Source organism: Penicillium oxalicum, chromosome VI (genome assembly GCF_001723175.1).
Source record: "Penicillium oxalicum strain HP7-1 chromosome VI, whole genome shotgun sequence".
In the NCBI taxonomy this organism is placed as follows: domain Eukaryota; kingdom Fungi; phylum Ascomycota; class Eurotiomycetes; order Eurotiales; family Aspergillaceae; genus Penicillium; species Penicillium oxalicum.
The window spans coordinates 1,353,308-1,370,612 of NC_064655.1; the positions used below are offsets into that span (position 1 = coordinate 1,353,308).

At 52.2% G+C, this 17,305-nt stretch overlaps 5 protein-coding genes across 5 annotated transcripts; 1 reads left to right on the plus strand and 4 right to left on the minus strand.

Moving 5' to 3' along the window:
- Nucleotides 1–865: 865 nt before the first annotated feature.
- On the minus strand, nt 866–2,128 carry POX_f07767 (uncharacterized protein; the record flags this gene model as incomplete). Its single annotated transcript, XM_050116561.1, has 1 exon — nt 866–2,128. The coding sequence occupies one exon, from the start codon at nt 2,126–2,128 to the stop codon at nt 866–868; it is 1,263 nt and encodes a 420-aa protein (XP_049966700.1).
- A 1,853-nt stretch (nt 2,129–3,981) lies between these two features.
- Nucleotides 3,982–6,357, minus strand: POX_f07768 (Aorsin; the record flags this gene model as incomplete). The annotated part of the gene is made up of 7 exons (XM_050116562.1): nt 3,982–4,197; nt 4,277–4,908; nt 4,972–5,062; nt 5,114–5,231; nt 5,296–5,766; nt 5,825–6,088; nt 6,146–6,357. The coding sequence occupies 7 exons, from the start codon at nt 6,355–6,357 to the stop codon at nt 3,982–3,984; spliced, it is 2,004 nt and encodes a 667-aa protein (XP_049966701.1).
- Nucleotides 6,358–8,237: 1,880 nt separating this feature from the next.
- Nucleotides 8,238–12,554, minus strand: POX_f07769 (uncharacterized protein; the record flags this gene model as incomplete). Its single annotated transcript, XM_050116563.1, has 7 exons — nt 8,238–9,250; nt 9,309–9,588; nt 9,643–9,776; nt 9,839–10,104; nt 10,162–10,504; nt 10,558–10,711; nt 10,767–12,554. The coding sequence occupies 7 exons, from the start codon at nt 12,552–12,554 to the stop codon at nt 8,238–8,240; spliced, it is 3,978 nt and encodes a 1,325-aa protein (XP_049966702.1).
- Nucleotides 12,555–13,027: 473 nt separating this feature from the next.
- On the minus strand, nt 13,028–13,521 carry POX_f07770 (uncharacterized protein; the record flags this gene model as incomplete). Its single annotated transcript, XM_050116564.1, has 4 exons — nt 13,028–13,053; nt 13,115–13,147; nt 13,220–13,394; nt 13,462–13,521. The coding sequence occupies 4 exons, from the start codon at nt 13,519–13,521 to the stop codon at nt 13,028–13,030; spliced, it is 294 nt and encodes a 97-aa protein (XP_049966703.1).
- Nucleotides 13,522–13,726: 205 nt separating this feature from the next.
- Nucleotides 13,727–17,121, plus strand: POX_f07771 (ATP-dependent RNA helicase mtr4; the record flags this gene model as incomplete). The annotated part of the gene is made up of 3 exons (XM_050116565.1): nt 13,727–16,225; nt 16,312–16,877; nt 16,941–17,121. 3 exons carry the CDS (start codon nt 13,727–13,729, stop codon nt 17,119–17,121), a joined length of 3,246 nt encoding a protein of 1,081 aa, XP_049966704.1.
- Between the last annotated feature and the right edge of the window lie 184 nt (nt 17,122–17,305).

The following is a 17,305-nucleotide window of genomic DNA, read 5'->3' on the forward strand; positions in this document are numbered from 1 at the left end:
GTGATCCTCGAAACGTTTTGGCAAAGTTGATGCTACGTGTAGCTTTATGAACGCTTCAAGGAGAGCGATTCTACGCCGTTTCAACAGATCTCGGACATGTCCAGTCCTCCACACAGGTATGTCCTCTAGCCATTCGTAGTGGGCCGCAACTTTTCCATATCTGAGTGATCAAGGTTGGCAATGCTGAGCGCCCAATAAAAAATAGGAAAGAGTTGCATCCAATGAGGCCCCAACTCTCAGCAACAAAGTAAGATGACGGGAAAAAAACAAGAAAAAGAATAAAGAGAAAAGTAAAAAGAGTGAGAGCAGCTCAACCCCATTGCCGGTGGCGTTCTAGGCAACCGCAAGTCTACTTGGAAAGATTCATGACTCGAAAATTTGCCAAGGCTGCAGCAGGGGGAAAGAGAGAATGACAAGGTTTGATATCCGTTTCTAGCCACGGATTATTGATCATCAAGTGTGCTACAAGTAGCCCCAAAGGTACATCCAAACTGTCGCAGCGGACCTTTCGAGGCTCGAATATATCAATTCATTGTCTGACTCCCTGTTCGAATTAGTAAGGCAGTAAAATATATACATTCTCGAGGGCACACAGAGTGAAGGCCAGCCTCGACTTGAATCGACGGGCTTCTGCGATGCCTAGAAGTCCCATAATCTTGGTTGGCCCTACTACTGAAAACTTTTCTCCCCGTGCAAAGTGAACCTGTCAGAGCACGAAGCGGGAGCGGAGAAAACAAAAACAAAAAGAAAAAATTCGCATCCCGCCAGCCTCTCGACCAGCGGTTGCGATGGGCCTGACCACACGGCCACGTGTGTCCAAAAGGAACCCTCGTGGAGCCATGCAGAGGGGTCAGGGTGGATGCCCTCACACCTTGACCTTCATGCTCTTTCCAGTCTTCAAATATCGTGCAAGAACAAGGATGGCAGCGCCCAGCGCAAACGACAGCCCGCCCCAGATCTGCGCGCCAATGTAACCATGCGCCTTCGCTATGAGAGCGCCGCCCAGTGGAGGGCCCGTCAAGCAAGCCAAGCTTACTACCGTAAATCCCATGCCAATGCGGATTCCCGTCTTACTCAAGTCCGAGGTCAAGCTGGATAGGGTTGAAGGCCAGAGACCTTGGACGCCATTGGAAAAAATACCATACAAGATGGCAAAGGCGTAGAGCCCCCCTGTCGAGTGGACTGCCGCCCAGCAGAACATCATCAGACTGGCTCCCAGGCTCAACGGAATGATCGTGTTGAGTGGACCAAAGTAACGATCGGCCAGGTAAGCGGGAATCAGACGGCCGAACACGCCAGCGCCGTTGGTCACAATGATCAGATTGGTAGAATCCGAATAGGTCAGACCAATGTTCGTGCGTCCAAAGGCCCCCACGTAGTAAAAGGCGAAATAGAGACCCCAGAAGTTGAGAAACATGCCAAGAATGAAGAGGACGTAGGTGGGTTCTTTGAAGGAGATCCAGTCCACCAAAGGTCCCGATCGACGCGGGGGCAATCGCGGCCGCAGCAACAAGACGGCGGGAACGCTTGCCGCCAACATAACAAATCCCAGCACGCGAATCGTCCACGCCAATCCGATCGCAGGTATGAGGCATTTTACCAGCCCGGGGAACAGCATGCCTCCGGTGCTACTCCCCACCAGGCAGAAAGCCAAGGCAAAGACCCGCCGGCTGGAAAAATAGGTGGCCACCAGCCCCATCACGGGGCAGAACTGCAGGCCACTTCCCAAGCCGGTGCAGACTCCCTGCGCGAGGAGGATCTGCCAGTAACGAGTGGCGAGGGAGGTCATGAAGACCCCCAGTAGCTGGAGCAACACCCCAATGTAGAAAGTCTGGCGGAAAAGACCAGCATCCAATGCGCGGCCTGAAAAGGTCCCCACAAAGAAGATGAGAAAGACTTGCAACGATCCGACCCAAGAGATTGCCGAGGAAGAGACGCCCAGGTTGGATTGATAGTATGCTTGGAAAACACCAAAGCTCGCGATGTATCCCCAAGTATTGAACGCCACCAGGTGGCCCATCACGGCCTGTGTCCATGCAGTTAATCCCCCATCTGGAGGGTCGGGCACCGCCGCTGACGATGCTTCCATCGTCTCGGGGATTTCCGATTCCGATTCTTTCTGGGCCATTGAGGGCGATGCGGGATACTTGCTTTGGGGGGGGGAGGGGTCTCCAAGAAATGCAGACAAACGAGGGGGCCAGGCGTGGAAACGATGCGCTGATGGAGAAAAATGAATGGAGGGAAGACGCGTTGGAATGTGTCTGTGTTCTTGTGGGAAGAAGGGTTTTCCTCGTTTGCGGGAGGCTGAACTCCGGATTTCGAATCCTTGCCCCGTTCTTTGGACAGTTGTGATCATGCAAAGTCCACCGGCCGGTGGACTTTGCATCCGAGCAAAAAGTGGTCGATCGCTGCCCCTGGACCCTGTAGGGCGTAGGCAGAGAGATGCCAAGCCCTCGGAGGGTCCCGCGCGGTGGGGATTCTCGCTCCGGGCCGCTGGACGTTTCCTTGAATTTTGATCCGCGTCCAAAGGCCCATACACACTCACTCCACTTGAGACACTAGCGAAAGGGTGAGATTTCATGTTGCATGGTGCATGACCAACCACAGTTTTGTCCAGGGCACGCAATCCACATTGTATTTGAGACTGGCTCCAAACCGCCCCATGGGTCATCAAATCTCTGCAGAGCTACCGACTGTCATCCCCCACTCAGTCCTGCAGAGTCATAGGGTGAACCCCGAATGCAGGTCCATTATGCAAGCGGATGCGTCCATTGCATCTGAAGGATCCGCCCCCATGACCCAAATGAGGCAGGTCAGCGGTGTATTTACTGGCCTGTGTGCGATCGGAGGTCTACAGAATATCGAAAGCAGAGGTGAAGGGTCTGCAACATGCACGGATCGTGCCATTCAGCTCTTTGCTTCGGGAGCAAATTAACAACGCCAACAAGTGGAGCTCGTCTCGGTTAGGTATTGCAAGGCATGCTTCAAAAATGAGAGAATTGGCCTACCATCTCTTGAAAGGGGGATCATGGACCCAGGTAAGCTGACAAGTTGTGGAAGGATCGTCGGCCGGTGTTTTTGTCGCTACTCGGCGGTTAGTCTTTTTTTTTCTCTTGACGAATCTTGGGTTCGTTTCACCGGTCCACAAAAGATCTACATCGCTGTGCAGGGAGACTCTGTCGTACTTACGAAGAAGAAATCGCCAATGTGTCGATTCCAAGGTTGGTGCTGGCACTCACGAACACACTTCCTATCACGTGCATGGGGTATGGATGGATTCCGTGACTCTGGAGAGCAACTCGTACGAATTGTATGAGGAGCTTCCCTGCTGTTTGCACCATCTTGTTGAACATGAATGCCTTACCATATTGATGACGCCATTCAATCAAGGGCTTTTTCTGACAAATTTCTGACTGTCCGGTCCAAAATCTGGCTGGCGTTGCATCGAGTTCTCTCAGAGTGGTCTGGGCATGCTGCTGCCCCTCCACGTTCCGTCTTGGCAGTCCCGCCTTGGTCATCACGACTATTTTCGTCCATCTTCATCAGCGGTGGCGTAACATTCGATGGAGAAGACGCCAGGTGGAGTTATGCTCACGCCATTTTACGAGCTTCGTAAAAGCGGGTCCCGAGGAGCTCATGTCGGGTCTGAGCATTGGTTGGGCTCTGCCATGAGTGATTTGCAGAAGCCAACAAGACATAACCCCACCCGCTTCGTGAGCTTGGTGGGAGCCCCATCTGAGCTGAAGTCTGATTCGGACTGATCAAATACAATTTTCGCTTGCTCGGGAAATCTTTCAAATCAAGTGGATTCATGGATCGTTTCATCTATGGCACATCGAAAGCAAGAAAAGCTTATCATTGACGGTTCTGTCTTTTCGCACAAAGGAAGTGATCACGCCTGATGGGTGTTCGCCAAGAAGCAGCATGCGAGTAGTGCTTCCCACTCAGTCTCTCTGGTTACCGAGGACATATGCACGCAGCCTAAGGCAGAGACAAGAACAGCTTCTTCATCTTGGGATAGTCTGGGGTTCCGAGTCCAGTGGCGGGGTCCCAGCCTTCGATGGCGGCAAATCCGTAGGTGCCACACCCCGCGTTGGTCCCGTTCTTGATGTCGTGGAGAACATGAGGATGCTCATACAGAACTGGGTTGACGAAACCGACTGGACCCTTGCCAATCGCAAGACGCTCCTCGTTGATCTAGGAATGTAGGATGAGTGAGGGGGATCTAAGGACGAAGCAGAAGAAAAAAAGAAGGCGTATCACGTGGAAGACATACCAGGTTGAGAACCGAAGCGAACAGGGGCGAGGCAAGACTGGCGCCATAGTAGTGGAGGGCGGCCCCATTAGTATAAGCGGGAAATCGAGCGCCGTTGGCCGCAACGTCGGGATAGGCACGACCGATACGGTTGTACAGTCCCTTGGTGGTGTTGAGATCGACCTCGAACTCAGAATAGTAGGGGTAGTCCAACTTGGACTTCTTGAAATACTTCTCAATCGTGCGCTTCTGGTACTCCGGTTGGGGGAAGTAGTTGGAGAATCCGCCCGAACTGCTAAAGTTGGTTGCGGTGCCACCAAGATTGACGTGCATCACGCTCTCGGCGTCGTCAACGGACTGGTCGGGATACAACATGGTACCGCCCACAGAGGTCACGTAAGGGCAGTTTGATGGATACTGCGGATTGAAGATCTTTTGCTCGGGACCCAAGCAGCCATTGGCACTGCCGTCTCCGGCAAAGGAGGCGACACCGTAGTCACCAGAAGCAAAGAGGATGGAGTGACCCTGCAGGCCGAGTTTCATGAATTCATTGCATTGACGCTTGGTGTAGTTGGGGGGCAGGTCAGCCTCAGCCTGACCATAGGAAGCACTGATGACGTTTGTGGGCTTGTAAACACCGCATTGCAGTTTGCCTGTTGGAGAATAGTTAGCAATCGATTTGAGTAATCTCTTATCTCCGCTCCGGAGGGCTTTACCCTTATAACCACCTGGCCGGTTGTCGGGGTAGACTGGATCAATTTTGGGGTCGTTGCCGGTTTCTCCATATGCGCTGTAGGTGCAGTATGACTAATTTGAATCAGCATTATTGAATCGAAGGCTCAGTGCGGCGGTACTCACGCCATCGAGCGCATCCAGGAAAGTGTTGAACAGGTTGGTGGTAGCAACCTCCTCCGGCTCATAGAGCTGGTCGTCGACTTGGTAGAGAGTGACAGTCTGAGGATAGATGAGGGCAGTACTTGAGAGACGAATGGTGAGCTGGTAGCCAATCTCCATGTTTCACACTCAAGGTGGTCACTCACGCCAAGTCAATATCAATGTCCGACTCTCCCGCATTGAGTGAGCTACTAGGAGGCACCGAGAAGTTGGCTCCGTCAATCAATGCAGGGATGGGGTAGGTACCCTGAGGCACCCACGGAGCATACTGCTTGTAGAACAGATCCAGGTCGGCCTTGGCAAAGTAGTCACCCTGCTCATATAGACCCAAGGAGTTCTGCTTGTTGGCCTTGCTCGCATCGGGGATCTTGTAGAGTGCTTTGATGCAAGCAGGAGTCATGTTTTGTCCGCAACTCTGCAGGTTCGGAGGGAGATTCTTTGCCTTGTCCGAGATCTGGACATCGTGGGCCTCGGATGCGATTGAAGCCGCATTGGGCTTGGATTTGCCCAACTGGGAAGCCCGCTTAGCCTTCTGATGTTTCTTCAGCACCGGAGTGAGCTTGACCCCCGGAGTGACATAATCGACGTGATCCCGAAGATGCTCAGGCAGATGGTATCTGAATCAGAGATTAGAAAGGAGGGAAGTCGAATAATAGATTCAAGACAGAGCCTCACTGGTCACAACCAATCTTGGTGCTCTCACTGCTCATGTGGTTGTGCTCATAGAACTCCGTCATAAAGAGCTTCTCCGCCTCGTGGGCATAGGCATCGAATGCGAGCCAGCCCTTGTTGTCGGAGTGGACGATGCGGGACCGATCAATTCCAGCAGCGTGGAGCCAATCTCGGACAGCGTCGACGGCCTCTGCCGATGGAGCAAAGGCATCGTGGACCTCTTCGGCCGTCCAGTACTTACCATACTTCTCGGAGCTTGGGTGGGACCTTGATTATAGGGTTAAATCGGCACCAGAGCTCACAGTTCTCCAACAATGTACATACACTTCCATCAAGTAGTCATAACCCTTGTCCAAGTTGTTCTGGGAGAGTCCAATGCGAACGGGTAACACGGAATCCCTCTCGACACGACTGCCCTTGACCCAGTCACGGGCAGCCTGGTCTCGCTTTTCGTGCAAGACATGCTTGATAGGCGCCGGTACGGCCTCGGAGAGGGTGGCAATTGCCAATGCAAGATACACCTGTCGCAGCAACATGGTTCGATCTCGCCGCAGAACAAGGGATGCTGAGAATCAGCAACCCAGACCGGGGCATTGTGCGCTTGAAATAGGACGTCTGCGGGACGACCGGCATTTCGTCGATAGGCGAGAGCATTGTATCGGGGCACATCAGCGTATAAGCATGTTGATCCACTTGCCCAGAAGGGGGGAAGGAAGGGAGAGATCTAATCTCACGATCCTCGAGTTGATTGGCCTTCATTTCGGAGTGGCCAGCGCGGGCCCCTCGTATCACCTGAGAAGACAAACTGATATCGGCAGCATCTCGCCAATGCAGCACTAGCGCGTGGCGTATCGCTTGAACGGTTCAAGCTCCTCTTGACCATTTGTCTGCGGGGGCACGCTTTCTCCAAAATCCTGACTCCACTCGAAAAGTGGATTGTCTTGAACAGAAGCGGGTCGTCAGCATTGAAGGTGTCTGCCATGGTCATCTGCTCCAGCAAGACAAAAACAAAGCTGTGTCAGTCAGTTGGACTCTTGAGATCCAACCAACGGTTGACAATTGCCCGCTGAGAGTCCCGCCGGTACAATGACAGATGCGGGGCTTGCCTTCGTCGTCCCTGCTTTGCTTCTGTCCGTGGTAATTGTTATCGGAGAGAAGAGAGAGGGGAAAAGAGGGCTTGCACCATGGCGGCACTAAACCCGGACAGCCGGCACAAGCCCAGACGGAAGCCCGACGGAATAACGAATCCGCGGACACGGACGCTTCATTGCTCGTCTGTTCCTGGTTCCTGTCGAGAGCTTTGGTCACGCTGGAATGACTGGCTTCTACCGACCCAGCTTACCCAAGGCTTCGACCGAGCCGACGAGGAAATTCACAGTCACTCGTCCTTCTCCATCCTCCGTAGGTTCAAAAAGGGCAAACTTGGATTCCCTCGGGCGCTGGAATTATTATCTGGTTGTCAATCGCCCTTGGGCCTCCACAGGAGAGTGTTCCCCGCATGAACCGACAAAGTTTCTCAGGTACAAGAATGGACCATCTCTCCCGTCTCAGGCACAGTCGCGCAATCTCAGGTTACATCATGATTGAGCCGAGTTTGGGGTACCTTGGGGAGTTTGAATGAGTGACTGTCTGAAGTTCTGTGCTCGTTAAACATCCAATCACTTCCCTGGTGATGCATGGAGACCAACAAATTCAGACCACCACCTCCCTCGTGCCATGCTCAACCAAGACTGAAGGGATCTTGATGAGGGCGCTTTTGAAGCGATACTAACCAGGGGATTCCCGATGGCAAGGTGGGGATGGATATCAGTGCTCAATCATCTCTAGGGACTAGGTAACATCATGAATGTACCATGCCTGGAACACGACATATGACCTGTGAATGGGCGTGGGGGAAAGACACCGAGGGAGACTGGGATTCGGGAAATTGAACGCTTGGAGGCAGACAGGTTCAGAAGTACGATCGAATGGGGCAGAAAGTGGGGGAAATCCATTACACTCAAAACGAGCGATGAAGGGTCAGCAGTGCGTAAAGAGGCCGTCGGATAGAAAAGGGGAAGGCTAGAGGCATGGTACAATTGAGATTTTGTGTGGATGAATGAGAGGAGGCACCACGATCGACGAACCCTTCCAGGAACCGCCAAGGGACTGTGTCCCGAGGAAGAGGTCCACGCCGCCACACGCTCAGCCATGCCAGAAAAGAAAGGAAAAAAACAAACAACTCCGCCTGTTCCAGAGATACCAACGGCCTCTTGAAACATCGGAAGATTTAATGCTTCGGATCGGATCAACAGCGAGGTGCTGTTGCTGTCCCTATTTACTTCAGGTTACGGCCCAAGAGGCAAAGAAAAATAGTAGTCAATTGAAACAAAAACAGCTTCCATCATGGACCTGTGAACTACCCGATGTGGAGGAGCTAAACCAGAAGGGAAGACTTGCTCATGGATTTGACCACGGGCGGTTCCTTCATACGTCCAGCTCCACCCAGCGTGATTCCAATGCTTTCGGCCAGAACGGCCGAGCCCCCGGTCGGTCGCGGCAGGTTGGCCTCTTCCGGGGTCAGATCGTCCATCTCGTTGTTTCTTCCGGGGACAGTCGGAGCAACCTCAAAGACATCGTCACGACAATCCGCGCACATGGTCACCACATCGGCAAGGGCTTTTTCAACGGCGGCAGCGCGCTCGCGCATGCCACGTCGGAGGAGGGCGTCAACCAAGGCCTCAGCCTCGGACACGGTCGAATTGACACGGTCGATGAGACGTCGGATGCTGTTGACAAGATATTCCTCCTCGTAGACTGTGCCCTTCTTACCCTTGGCACGCTTCCGTTCCTCGCGCCGACGGGTGCGCGAAGTCACGCGGGAGGAGGATGTCTTGCCAGTATACCGAGTAAACATGGTGCGGCCCGCCAACGTGGTCGCCTCGGTGGGGGCAAGAGAGACATTATCAGGAATGTCCACGCCGCCTTCGCCTCCTGTGGGATCACCTCCGAAAAAGGCCAGTGGATCGGCCGCACGAAGCTGTCTGAGCTCACGAACACGAGGTACCTGTGCATTGAGCTGAGCCTTACAGTCGGCAAGAAGATCAGTCATTGAGCCCATGGCCTCGGCGAGGCCGGAGTCGACAATCTCTTCGACCAGGTCCTTTTTACCGTGGAGGGTCAAGAGCCGGGCCGCATCGGCGAATTTTGACCCGCGACACAGGAGCTGGGCAGCTGTGACAACGTCGTGCAGGTGCTCTGCGTAGATCGTAGCGGCTGCGACGTAGTCCCGGGCCTCGTCAACCTGGGTGGTAGCCAACTCGTTGATGAACGCCGTAAGCTCGTCCTCGGGCAACGAAGCCATCATGGCACAATACAAAGACTCGCGCCACAGGTGCGCAAGATTGTAACACTTGTAGGCCTCGTCGTAGATGCCAAGTGATTCATAGGCTGACAAAAGTGTCAGTGATGCATTCGCATTGGATTGCCCTCGGAAATGTCAACTCACCGATCGCAGCATCTTTATGCTTTGAATCGTTCTGGAGATAGTCGGCATAGATTCGGGTGACTTCGCGCAGCTGTTCGGGTGAATACTTGTAAACTTCCAGGGCTTCTTTGTACAAGCTGTGACGAATGGTGTACGCTTGGATTTCGTCGTGGGCGCCCAACGCAAACAAATGTTTGAGGGCCTTGTCGAAGCGGGAAAGGTGATTGTCAATTTCAAAGCAACGCCGTGTCTCTGGCAAATTTTGCAATTTTCGAAGGAATGGAAGATACTCCCGCGGATCCTAATCAAGTTCAGTGAAAATTCGGTTGACAAAGGCAATTGCAACAAGTCTCACCATTTGGGCTTGTTGAGCGACCAAAAGGGTAAGCTCCAGGTCGTACAAGCCGAGAGCGTGGGAGTACAGACGATTCGCATCAGTCAAGAAGCACATATGCTCAATGGCATCCTGGGCTTGCTCTGGGTTTTGCGCTGTTTTCGGTAATTAGCATTCAGACGCTTCAATGGGGGGTTTTTTCACAGGCTAGACCTACTCCGAAGATTCGCGACGAGTTTTAAGCCGGCTTCAAGGTCGGGAGGATCCTTGCAAACATGCGCCGTCACCAGGTTTTGCAAGTTAGTGTCGAGCCGAGTCTGCAGGACCTGAAGAAATCCATCACAAATCGCATTGACCTTGCTAGCTTTGCCCGCAGAACGAGACGTAGGTAGCGAAGTATTGCCAGCGTGGGCGGTGGCTGTTGACTCTGGCTCGGAGATCTTGAGTGTATCCTTGTAAAGCGTCTGCGAGACGTCCTCTTCCCTTCAAGCCAGATGAGTTTATTTTCCATCAAACAAACGCTGCATGGAGAAAACTTACTTGAGTCGTGAAAGAAAGTCGTCGATGAATTCTACCTTCTTGACCTGCTCAATGAACAACTGAATGTTCTCCATGAACTGCCCGGGGGCATAGTCATGAAGAATGTTCATGTCGACCATCTGACTGCGGCACGCCAGGAAAGCCGATCGATAATTCTTTCGATCAATGAAGGTCCGAATGCCAGCCAGTACCAGTGCCCGCGGGAAGATTGTTTCGATGTTGCCTCTAGGTGCTTGGAGGACAACGGCAAAGATCGATGGCATCACACAGACCAACTTGGATCCACGCTCGATGCTTCTACATCTTTCGTCGGTCTCGGGCGTGTCCTCAGGGACCTCCATATCTGAAAGATGCAATAAGCGTCGAACGAAAAGGAATATGACCGGCACAACATACCTTCAGCGTGTTTCAAATGTACGAATTTCAGCAGGTGCTGAGAAGTGGTGAAAAGCAGATGGGTGGGCGTAACCAGGAAGGAAGTGCAATTCTTCGCAAGCAACCGCTTGTTGGCGTATAAGGCGCCTGTCCTTGTAAGAGAGATCAGGAGACACTGTGGCTATCGGTCAGTTAGATGCTCACAAGTACAGAAGACTTCATCGACCGACCTCCTCAGAAGGCAGAGATATAGCCCGGGCCCAGTGAGTCTCAACCGCAGGGCTTTCTGTCCAATGACCAACTTCTACGCTCTTCTGAGCTTCAATATTCAGTTTGGAGTAGCTCAAAGATGATCCGTGCTTCGAGCAATGAGAGAACCAGAGAGCCTGGTGACCCAAGCCAGCAAAGATAGTGTGCAGCACTTCGGCTTCCTGTGTCTGGTATACAACCTGAGTTTCTCGTGTCTCAAGAGACGTGCGCTCGATGAGGCTGGCTCCAGGGCCGTTCTGCAGAACAAAGACCTCGGTCTCATTGAGAAGGGCAATTTGTCGTGGCCGACTCATCGTAGCATCCGAGAGCGGATGGCTGGATTCCAGAATGGGCACTGGAACAGGGCGGGTTTTCAAAGACCACAGGAAAACAGAGAATCTATTGTCCATCAAAACTGCCATTCGTGTGCCGGATTTACTGAATGCCACGTCAATCACGTTCGAATCCAGCTCAAGCTCATTGTGTGCCATAGGGGGTGGAACACCCGCGAGACGAAGCGGAGTTAGCTTCAACGTCTTTCCATCTATGACGGCGACGGCGCCAACGTCGTCGGGTATCGCAGTGGAACCATGGTGGACATCAAAGACGTAGTCAATGTCCACAAGAGACAGTTGAGTCCCCACCACCAAGCGTAGCGATTTTTCCTGGTGCCATCTGAAGGCTATTGGAACGGGCAACGCAGGATCAATTGACAGAGGAATCTCCTGCTTGAGATAGTAGTGGTAGTTGCCTGTCGTCCACAACTGGACCCTGTCGGCAAATCGTACAGCAAGAACGGTAGAATCAATGTTCCACGAAAGGTGAATCTCCGAGGCCCAGGTCTCCCGCTCCTCTGGCGTTAACCGTAAAGCAAACTGGCCATGGCGCAACCCGTTTCTTTCGAAAAAGACAACGTCGATTCGGTCATCCAGTCGTTGAATTCCAGCAATGAGATTTCCGTACGGACGCCAACTCAATGCTCCTTCAAGGCCATCGACAGGTTCGCTCACACTGTCGAGAGTACCCTCCCGAGAGTACACACGAATGACACGGCGAATGCCTTCATCGACAGTGTTCACTGCGACGTAGGCACCATCGCCTCGCCACGTGATAGTTGTCCGGCCATCATCATGGCTGCTCAGCTTGCCCTCATCCACCTTCTCTGGAACAGTTGGGTCTCGCATGGCCTTGGCTCGTTTGCCTTGGAATTGAGTCTCCCTTTTCCCCCAACCGACAGACACATGTTGAGAAGCCTTGAGATCCTCCGCAGAAAAGGTAATCTCGGCCACGTTCTCAAATTCACGTGTCATGTACAGGAAGGTTTGAGCTCTAGTCGTGATAGCCAAAAGTTCTTCATCCGGTGACCAGGCAGCTGCCGTGATCCCGACATCAACTGAGCCAAGGATCTCGATCTTGTCCTCTCCGGGGAGGGGTTCCTCGCGGACAATAATGATATCACCACCTTCCAGCACTAGACACGCTGTCAAATTATCGGCAAAGTATTGCAACGAAAGCACTCGATCTGATGAAAGATCGGGCAGGGGACACGGAGCATCCCAAGACGCGATGCAATCCAGCGCATCACGGCTCAACGGCAGTGTGGAAGTGTCTTCAGGGCGCTTCCTCCGCAGCTCAATGATCGGATTTTGCGCCGTTGGACCGAAGGTGCATATGATTGAGTCGGACGTAGTATCCCATGCAGTCGCCGTCAAGGGAAGATCACTGTCGATGCGCGTCTCCAGGAGCCGCACATTCTTGAGGTTGCGCATCTTGAACGGCAAGTACCAACGTCTCTTTTTTTTTTTAACCAAGCGCGCAGTCCCTACCCCGCCATGTAATGTTGAGCTCCGTTCACGAGACTTTCCACACGAGGGGACTAAGAATGTGGATAAGGAAAAGAGATTTATCGCATTAGTGAATGAAAAGTTGACACCCGATAAAGAGCACGGGGTGGTGGTTCCGCAAAGCTGTGGAATTGTGCCTCAATGTACCAAAGATTTTTGATTTTCCGCAGCCCGCTCGGCCAATGACTTCATCCAGATTTCAACATTTTCGAATCATACGCATTATTTGTCGTTATGACTACACAGAAACAAAATTCGGAATTGGAATGAAAATTTAGAATTGTCCTCTAGCTTTGTACATAATATTTCACAAGCAGCAAGCCGCAATCGCAAGTTTCCGTTGAAACCCTCAATGCTCGGCGGACCGCAAGACCAACCAGGGAGGTCGGCGAGGAAACTTATTTGGTCTTGTAGGTCTGCCAGACTGGAGGAGGTTATCTTGTTAGAAGTAGGTTCATGCATGTTTGGATTGAAAGAGAGCCTACCAGCGATAGCGAAGGGGGCACCGAATCCGGTAACTAGGAAGGGGTTTACGTTAGTCCTGACATGAGCTGCTGTGCTAATTACCAGACAGGCAGTGGAGGACAAACCCATGAAAGCCCAGTAGCGCCAGAAGAAGTGCTTGGTCAGAGGGTTGAAGGGGATGTTGGAGCGAGGACCCTCAGCGTAGTGGTAGGGGCTGCCGAGCTGAGTGCGAGTGGTGGAGAAGCCACGACGGGCGACAACGTTGCCCAGACGGGCGCGGACAGCGGAAGAGGCGTACATCTTTGAATGAGCAGATTAGAAATGAAACCATGTAGAGTTATCCACGACGAAGGGCAATGGCACTTACCTTGAGGTACAGACGTAGTGGGTGGACAATCGGGAATGGACGGTCGAAGCCAAAAGCCATCGTAAGGTGCGGCCTGGATCGGATGAGATCACGTGATGTTAAAGAATCACATGAGGATGTGCTGCACCGTTGGTGGGCTTGGAAGTTTCCACATACACCGCCTGCCTGACTGGGCAACGAGTTTTCCGGATCAAAAAAAAGTCCAGGCTAGCATCCAATTTCGATTCGACCTCATTGGGCCCGCTGTCCTTTTTCAACAGAGGTGATGGACGAGCTTTTCGACGTGTTCGATGACCCGCCCCAGGCTGGTGCGCCTTTGGGTGGACTTCCAAAGCGCATCAGGAAGGATAAAAAGGACAAGAACAAAAAGCGTGCAGCCAACGGTGATGTCAAGCAAAACGGAGACACGACGGAACCCATGGAGGACGTGAGCATGTCTGAACCGTCTGCTGTCGAGAATGCACCTCAAGCACCTGCGTCGCCTCCTGCCGACAAGGAACAGCCCGATACCAAACGTCTTCGTCTTGATGAAGCGCCGCAGCCCGTCGTAGCCGACTCCTTCGAAACGGAACAAGAGCAGGAAATCGCCGCCTCCGCTGGCCTTCAAGGTAGCCAAGATGCGACTTCGATCAAGGTGTCCCACCAAGTGCGCCATCAAGTGGCGATTCCACCAGACTACCCATACGTGCCTCTTTCACAACACAAGCCGCCAGCGGAACCGGCGAAAAAATGGTCCTTCACACTCGATCCATTCCAGCAGCTTGCTGTCAGCGCAATTCAGCGTGAGGAGAGTGTGTTGGTTTCAGCACATACCAGTGCCGGTAAGACGGTTGTCGCAGAATACGCGATTGCGCAAAGCTTGAAAAAGAACCAGCGAGTCATTTACACCAGTCCGATCAAGGCCCTGAGCAACCAAAAATATCGTGAATTTGCGGCCGAATTTGGTGACGTGGGTCTCATGACGGGTGATGTTACCATCAATCCAACGGCTACATGTCTCGTCATGACAACCGAAATTCTGCGATCAATGTTGTATCGAGGATCAGAGATTATGCGTGAAGTTGGATGGGTCATCTTCGACGAGATTCACTACATGCGTGACTTGAATCGTGGAGTCGTCTGGGAAGAGACCATTATTCTCCTTCCTGACAAGGTCCGATATGTTTTCCTTTCGGCAACAATCCCCAACGCCATGCAATTTGCCGAATGGGTTGTTAAAATGCACAATCAGCCATGTCACGTCGTCTACACCAATTACCGTCCCACTCCCCTCCAACACTACTTCCATCCGGCTGGTGCCGACGGCATCCATCTTGTTGTTGACGAGAATGGCGTCTTCCGCGAAGAAAATTTCCAGAACGCCATGAGCTCTATCGCTGACAAAAAGGGCGACGACCCCGCCAATGCCTTGGCCAAACGAAAGGGAAAAGGCAAAGACAAATCAATCAATAAGGGTGGAGAGAAGGGACCTTCTGATATTTTCAAGATTGTACGAATGATCATAATGAAGAAGCTCAATCCAGTCATTGTCTTCAGCTTCAGCAAGAGAGAATGCGAGAGCGGCGCTCTCCAATTGAAGAACATGGCCTTCAACGATGACTCCGAGAAGGAAATGGTACAAAAGGTCTTCGACAGTGCTATGGAAATGTTGTCGCCAGAAGATCGAATGTTACCTCAGATCGGCAACCTCCTGCCCCTGCTTCGCAGAGGCGTCGGCGTCCATCACTCCGGTCTGCTTCCAATTCTCAAAGAAACGATCGAGATCCTTTTCCAAGAAGGTCTCATTAAGGTTTTGTTTGCTACGGAGACGTTCTCGATCGGTCTGAACATGCCTGCAAAGACTGTGGTCTTCACAAGCGTTCGCAAGTTCGACGGCACCAGTCAACGCTGGGTAACCCCATCAGAATTCATCCAGATGTCAGGGCGCGCGGGTCGTCGAGGTCTCGACGATCGAGGTATTGTCATTATGATGGTTGGCGAAGAGATGGACCCGGCGGTTGCGAAGGAAATCGTTCGTGGTGAGCAAGACCGGTTGAACTCGGCCTTCCATCTTGGATACAACATGATTCTCAATCTCATGAGAGTGGAAGGCATTTCTCCTGAGTTCATGCTTGAAAGATGCTTCAAGCAATTCCAGAACACAGGAGACGTTGCTTCTTTAGAGGCTTCTCTTCGGGAAATGGAAGTCAAGAAGACACAGATGGTCATCCCGGACGAAGGTACCATTCGGGAATATTACGACCTTCGCACCCAACTCGACACCTTCGCCGATGATGTCCGTGCTGTCTTCACCCATCCCGACCACTGTCGTCCCTACATGAAGCCCGGCCGTCTCATTCACATCAAGCATCAAGGCCGCGATTTTGGATGGGGTGTTGTGGTCAAAATATCGCAACGAAAGCCGGCCAGCAATTCCAAGGAACCAATTGAGCCTCATAAGGAGTGGGTTGTTGATGTTCTGTTGAACATCGCTGCGGGTCAGTCAGTCGGCACAAAGTCTTCCCAGGACATGCCCCCTGGTGTCCACCCCGCTCAGCCGGGGGAACCTAATCGTCACGAAATTGTTCCCGTTGTGCTTTCTTGCATTCACAACATTTCTTCCGCCTGCTTCAAGATCCCTCACGACATGAAGAATACCGATTCTAAAAACTCCGTCGGAAAAACTCTGGCCGAAGTCCAACGGCGCTTCCCCGATGGTGTGCCTCCTCTGGATCCTGTTGAGGACATGGGGATCAAAGATGATTCCTTCAAGAAGTTGTTACGAGTAAGTCTAGTCTCTATCTTTATTCTCCGTCTTTTGGTGCCCCCTCTGTGGCCACGTCAAAATGTCTTGAAACTAACCTATCGTAGAAAATTGAAGTGCTTGAGTCCCGCCTCTTGGGAAATCCCCTCCACCACTCTCCTCGACTGCCAGAATTATACAATCAGTATGTGGTCAAGGTCAACCTGACGAATGAGATCAAGTCAGTCAAGAAGAAAATCAGCGAGGCTATGTCGATCATGCAACTCGACGAGTTGAAGTGCCGTAAACGTGTGCTTCGCCGCTTTGGCTTCATCAATGAGGCGGAAGTCGTTCAAATGAAGGCTCGTGTTGCGTGTGAGATTAGTACTGGCGATGAGCTCATGCTGGCCGAGTTGCTTTTCAACGGCTTCTTCAACAACCTCACTCCCGAGCAGGTGGCAGCCGTGATTAGTGTGTTCGTATTTGAGGAGAAAGTCAAGGAAGCCCCACCCTTGAGTAAGGACGAGCTTTCAAAGCCCCTGAAAGAGATTCAGTCTCAAGCCCGCATCATCGCCAAGGTGTCTCAAGAGTCAAAAATGGCTGTGAATGAAGACGAGTATGTCCAGAGCTTCCACTGGGAGCTGATGGAAGTGGTGTACGCGTGGTCACATGGAAAGTCTTTTGCGGAGATTTGGTAAGCTTTCGCCACCGCCTGATCTTTGGCAATCTTCTAAGCTAAGGGCTAACATTTTCCTAGTAAAATGACGGAAGTCTACGAAGGTAGCTTGATCCGTGTCTTCCGTCGATTGGAAGAATGTCTGCGTCAAATGGCGCAGGCCGCCAAGGTGATGGGCAGCGAGGACTTGGAGAGCAAGTTCGAAGAGGCGCTGACCAAGGTCCGCCGTGACATTGTGGCCGCTCAGTCCCTCTATCTGTAGATATGACATTCATCGGCGTTGCTTTCATTATTTTATTGTTTGGAGTATCATGAAAGGATGAAAGCGGAGCATTGTACGAACAACCATTATTCCCCCTTCATGTGGTTTCATTTTGTTTTTGAGTGCTGTTTCCGCGAATGGTCGACCTCAGTAGGCTATATTGTGGTCTTATGGACTTGGTGGA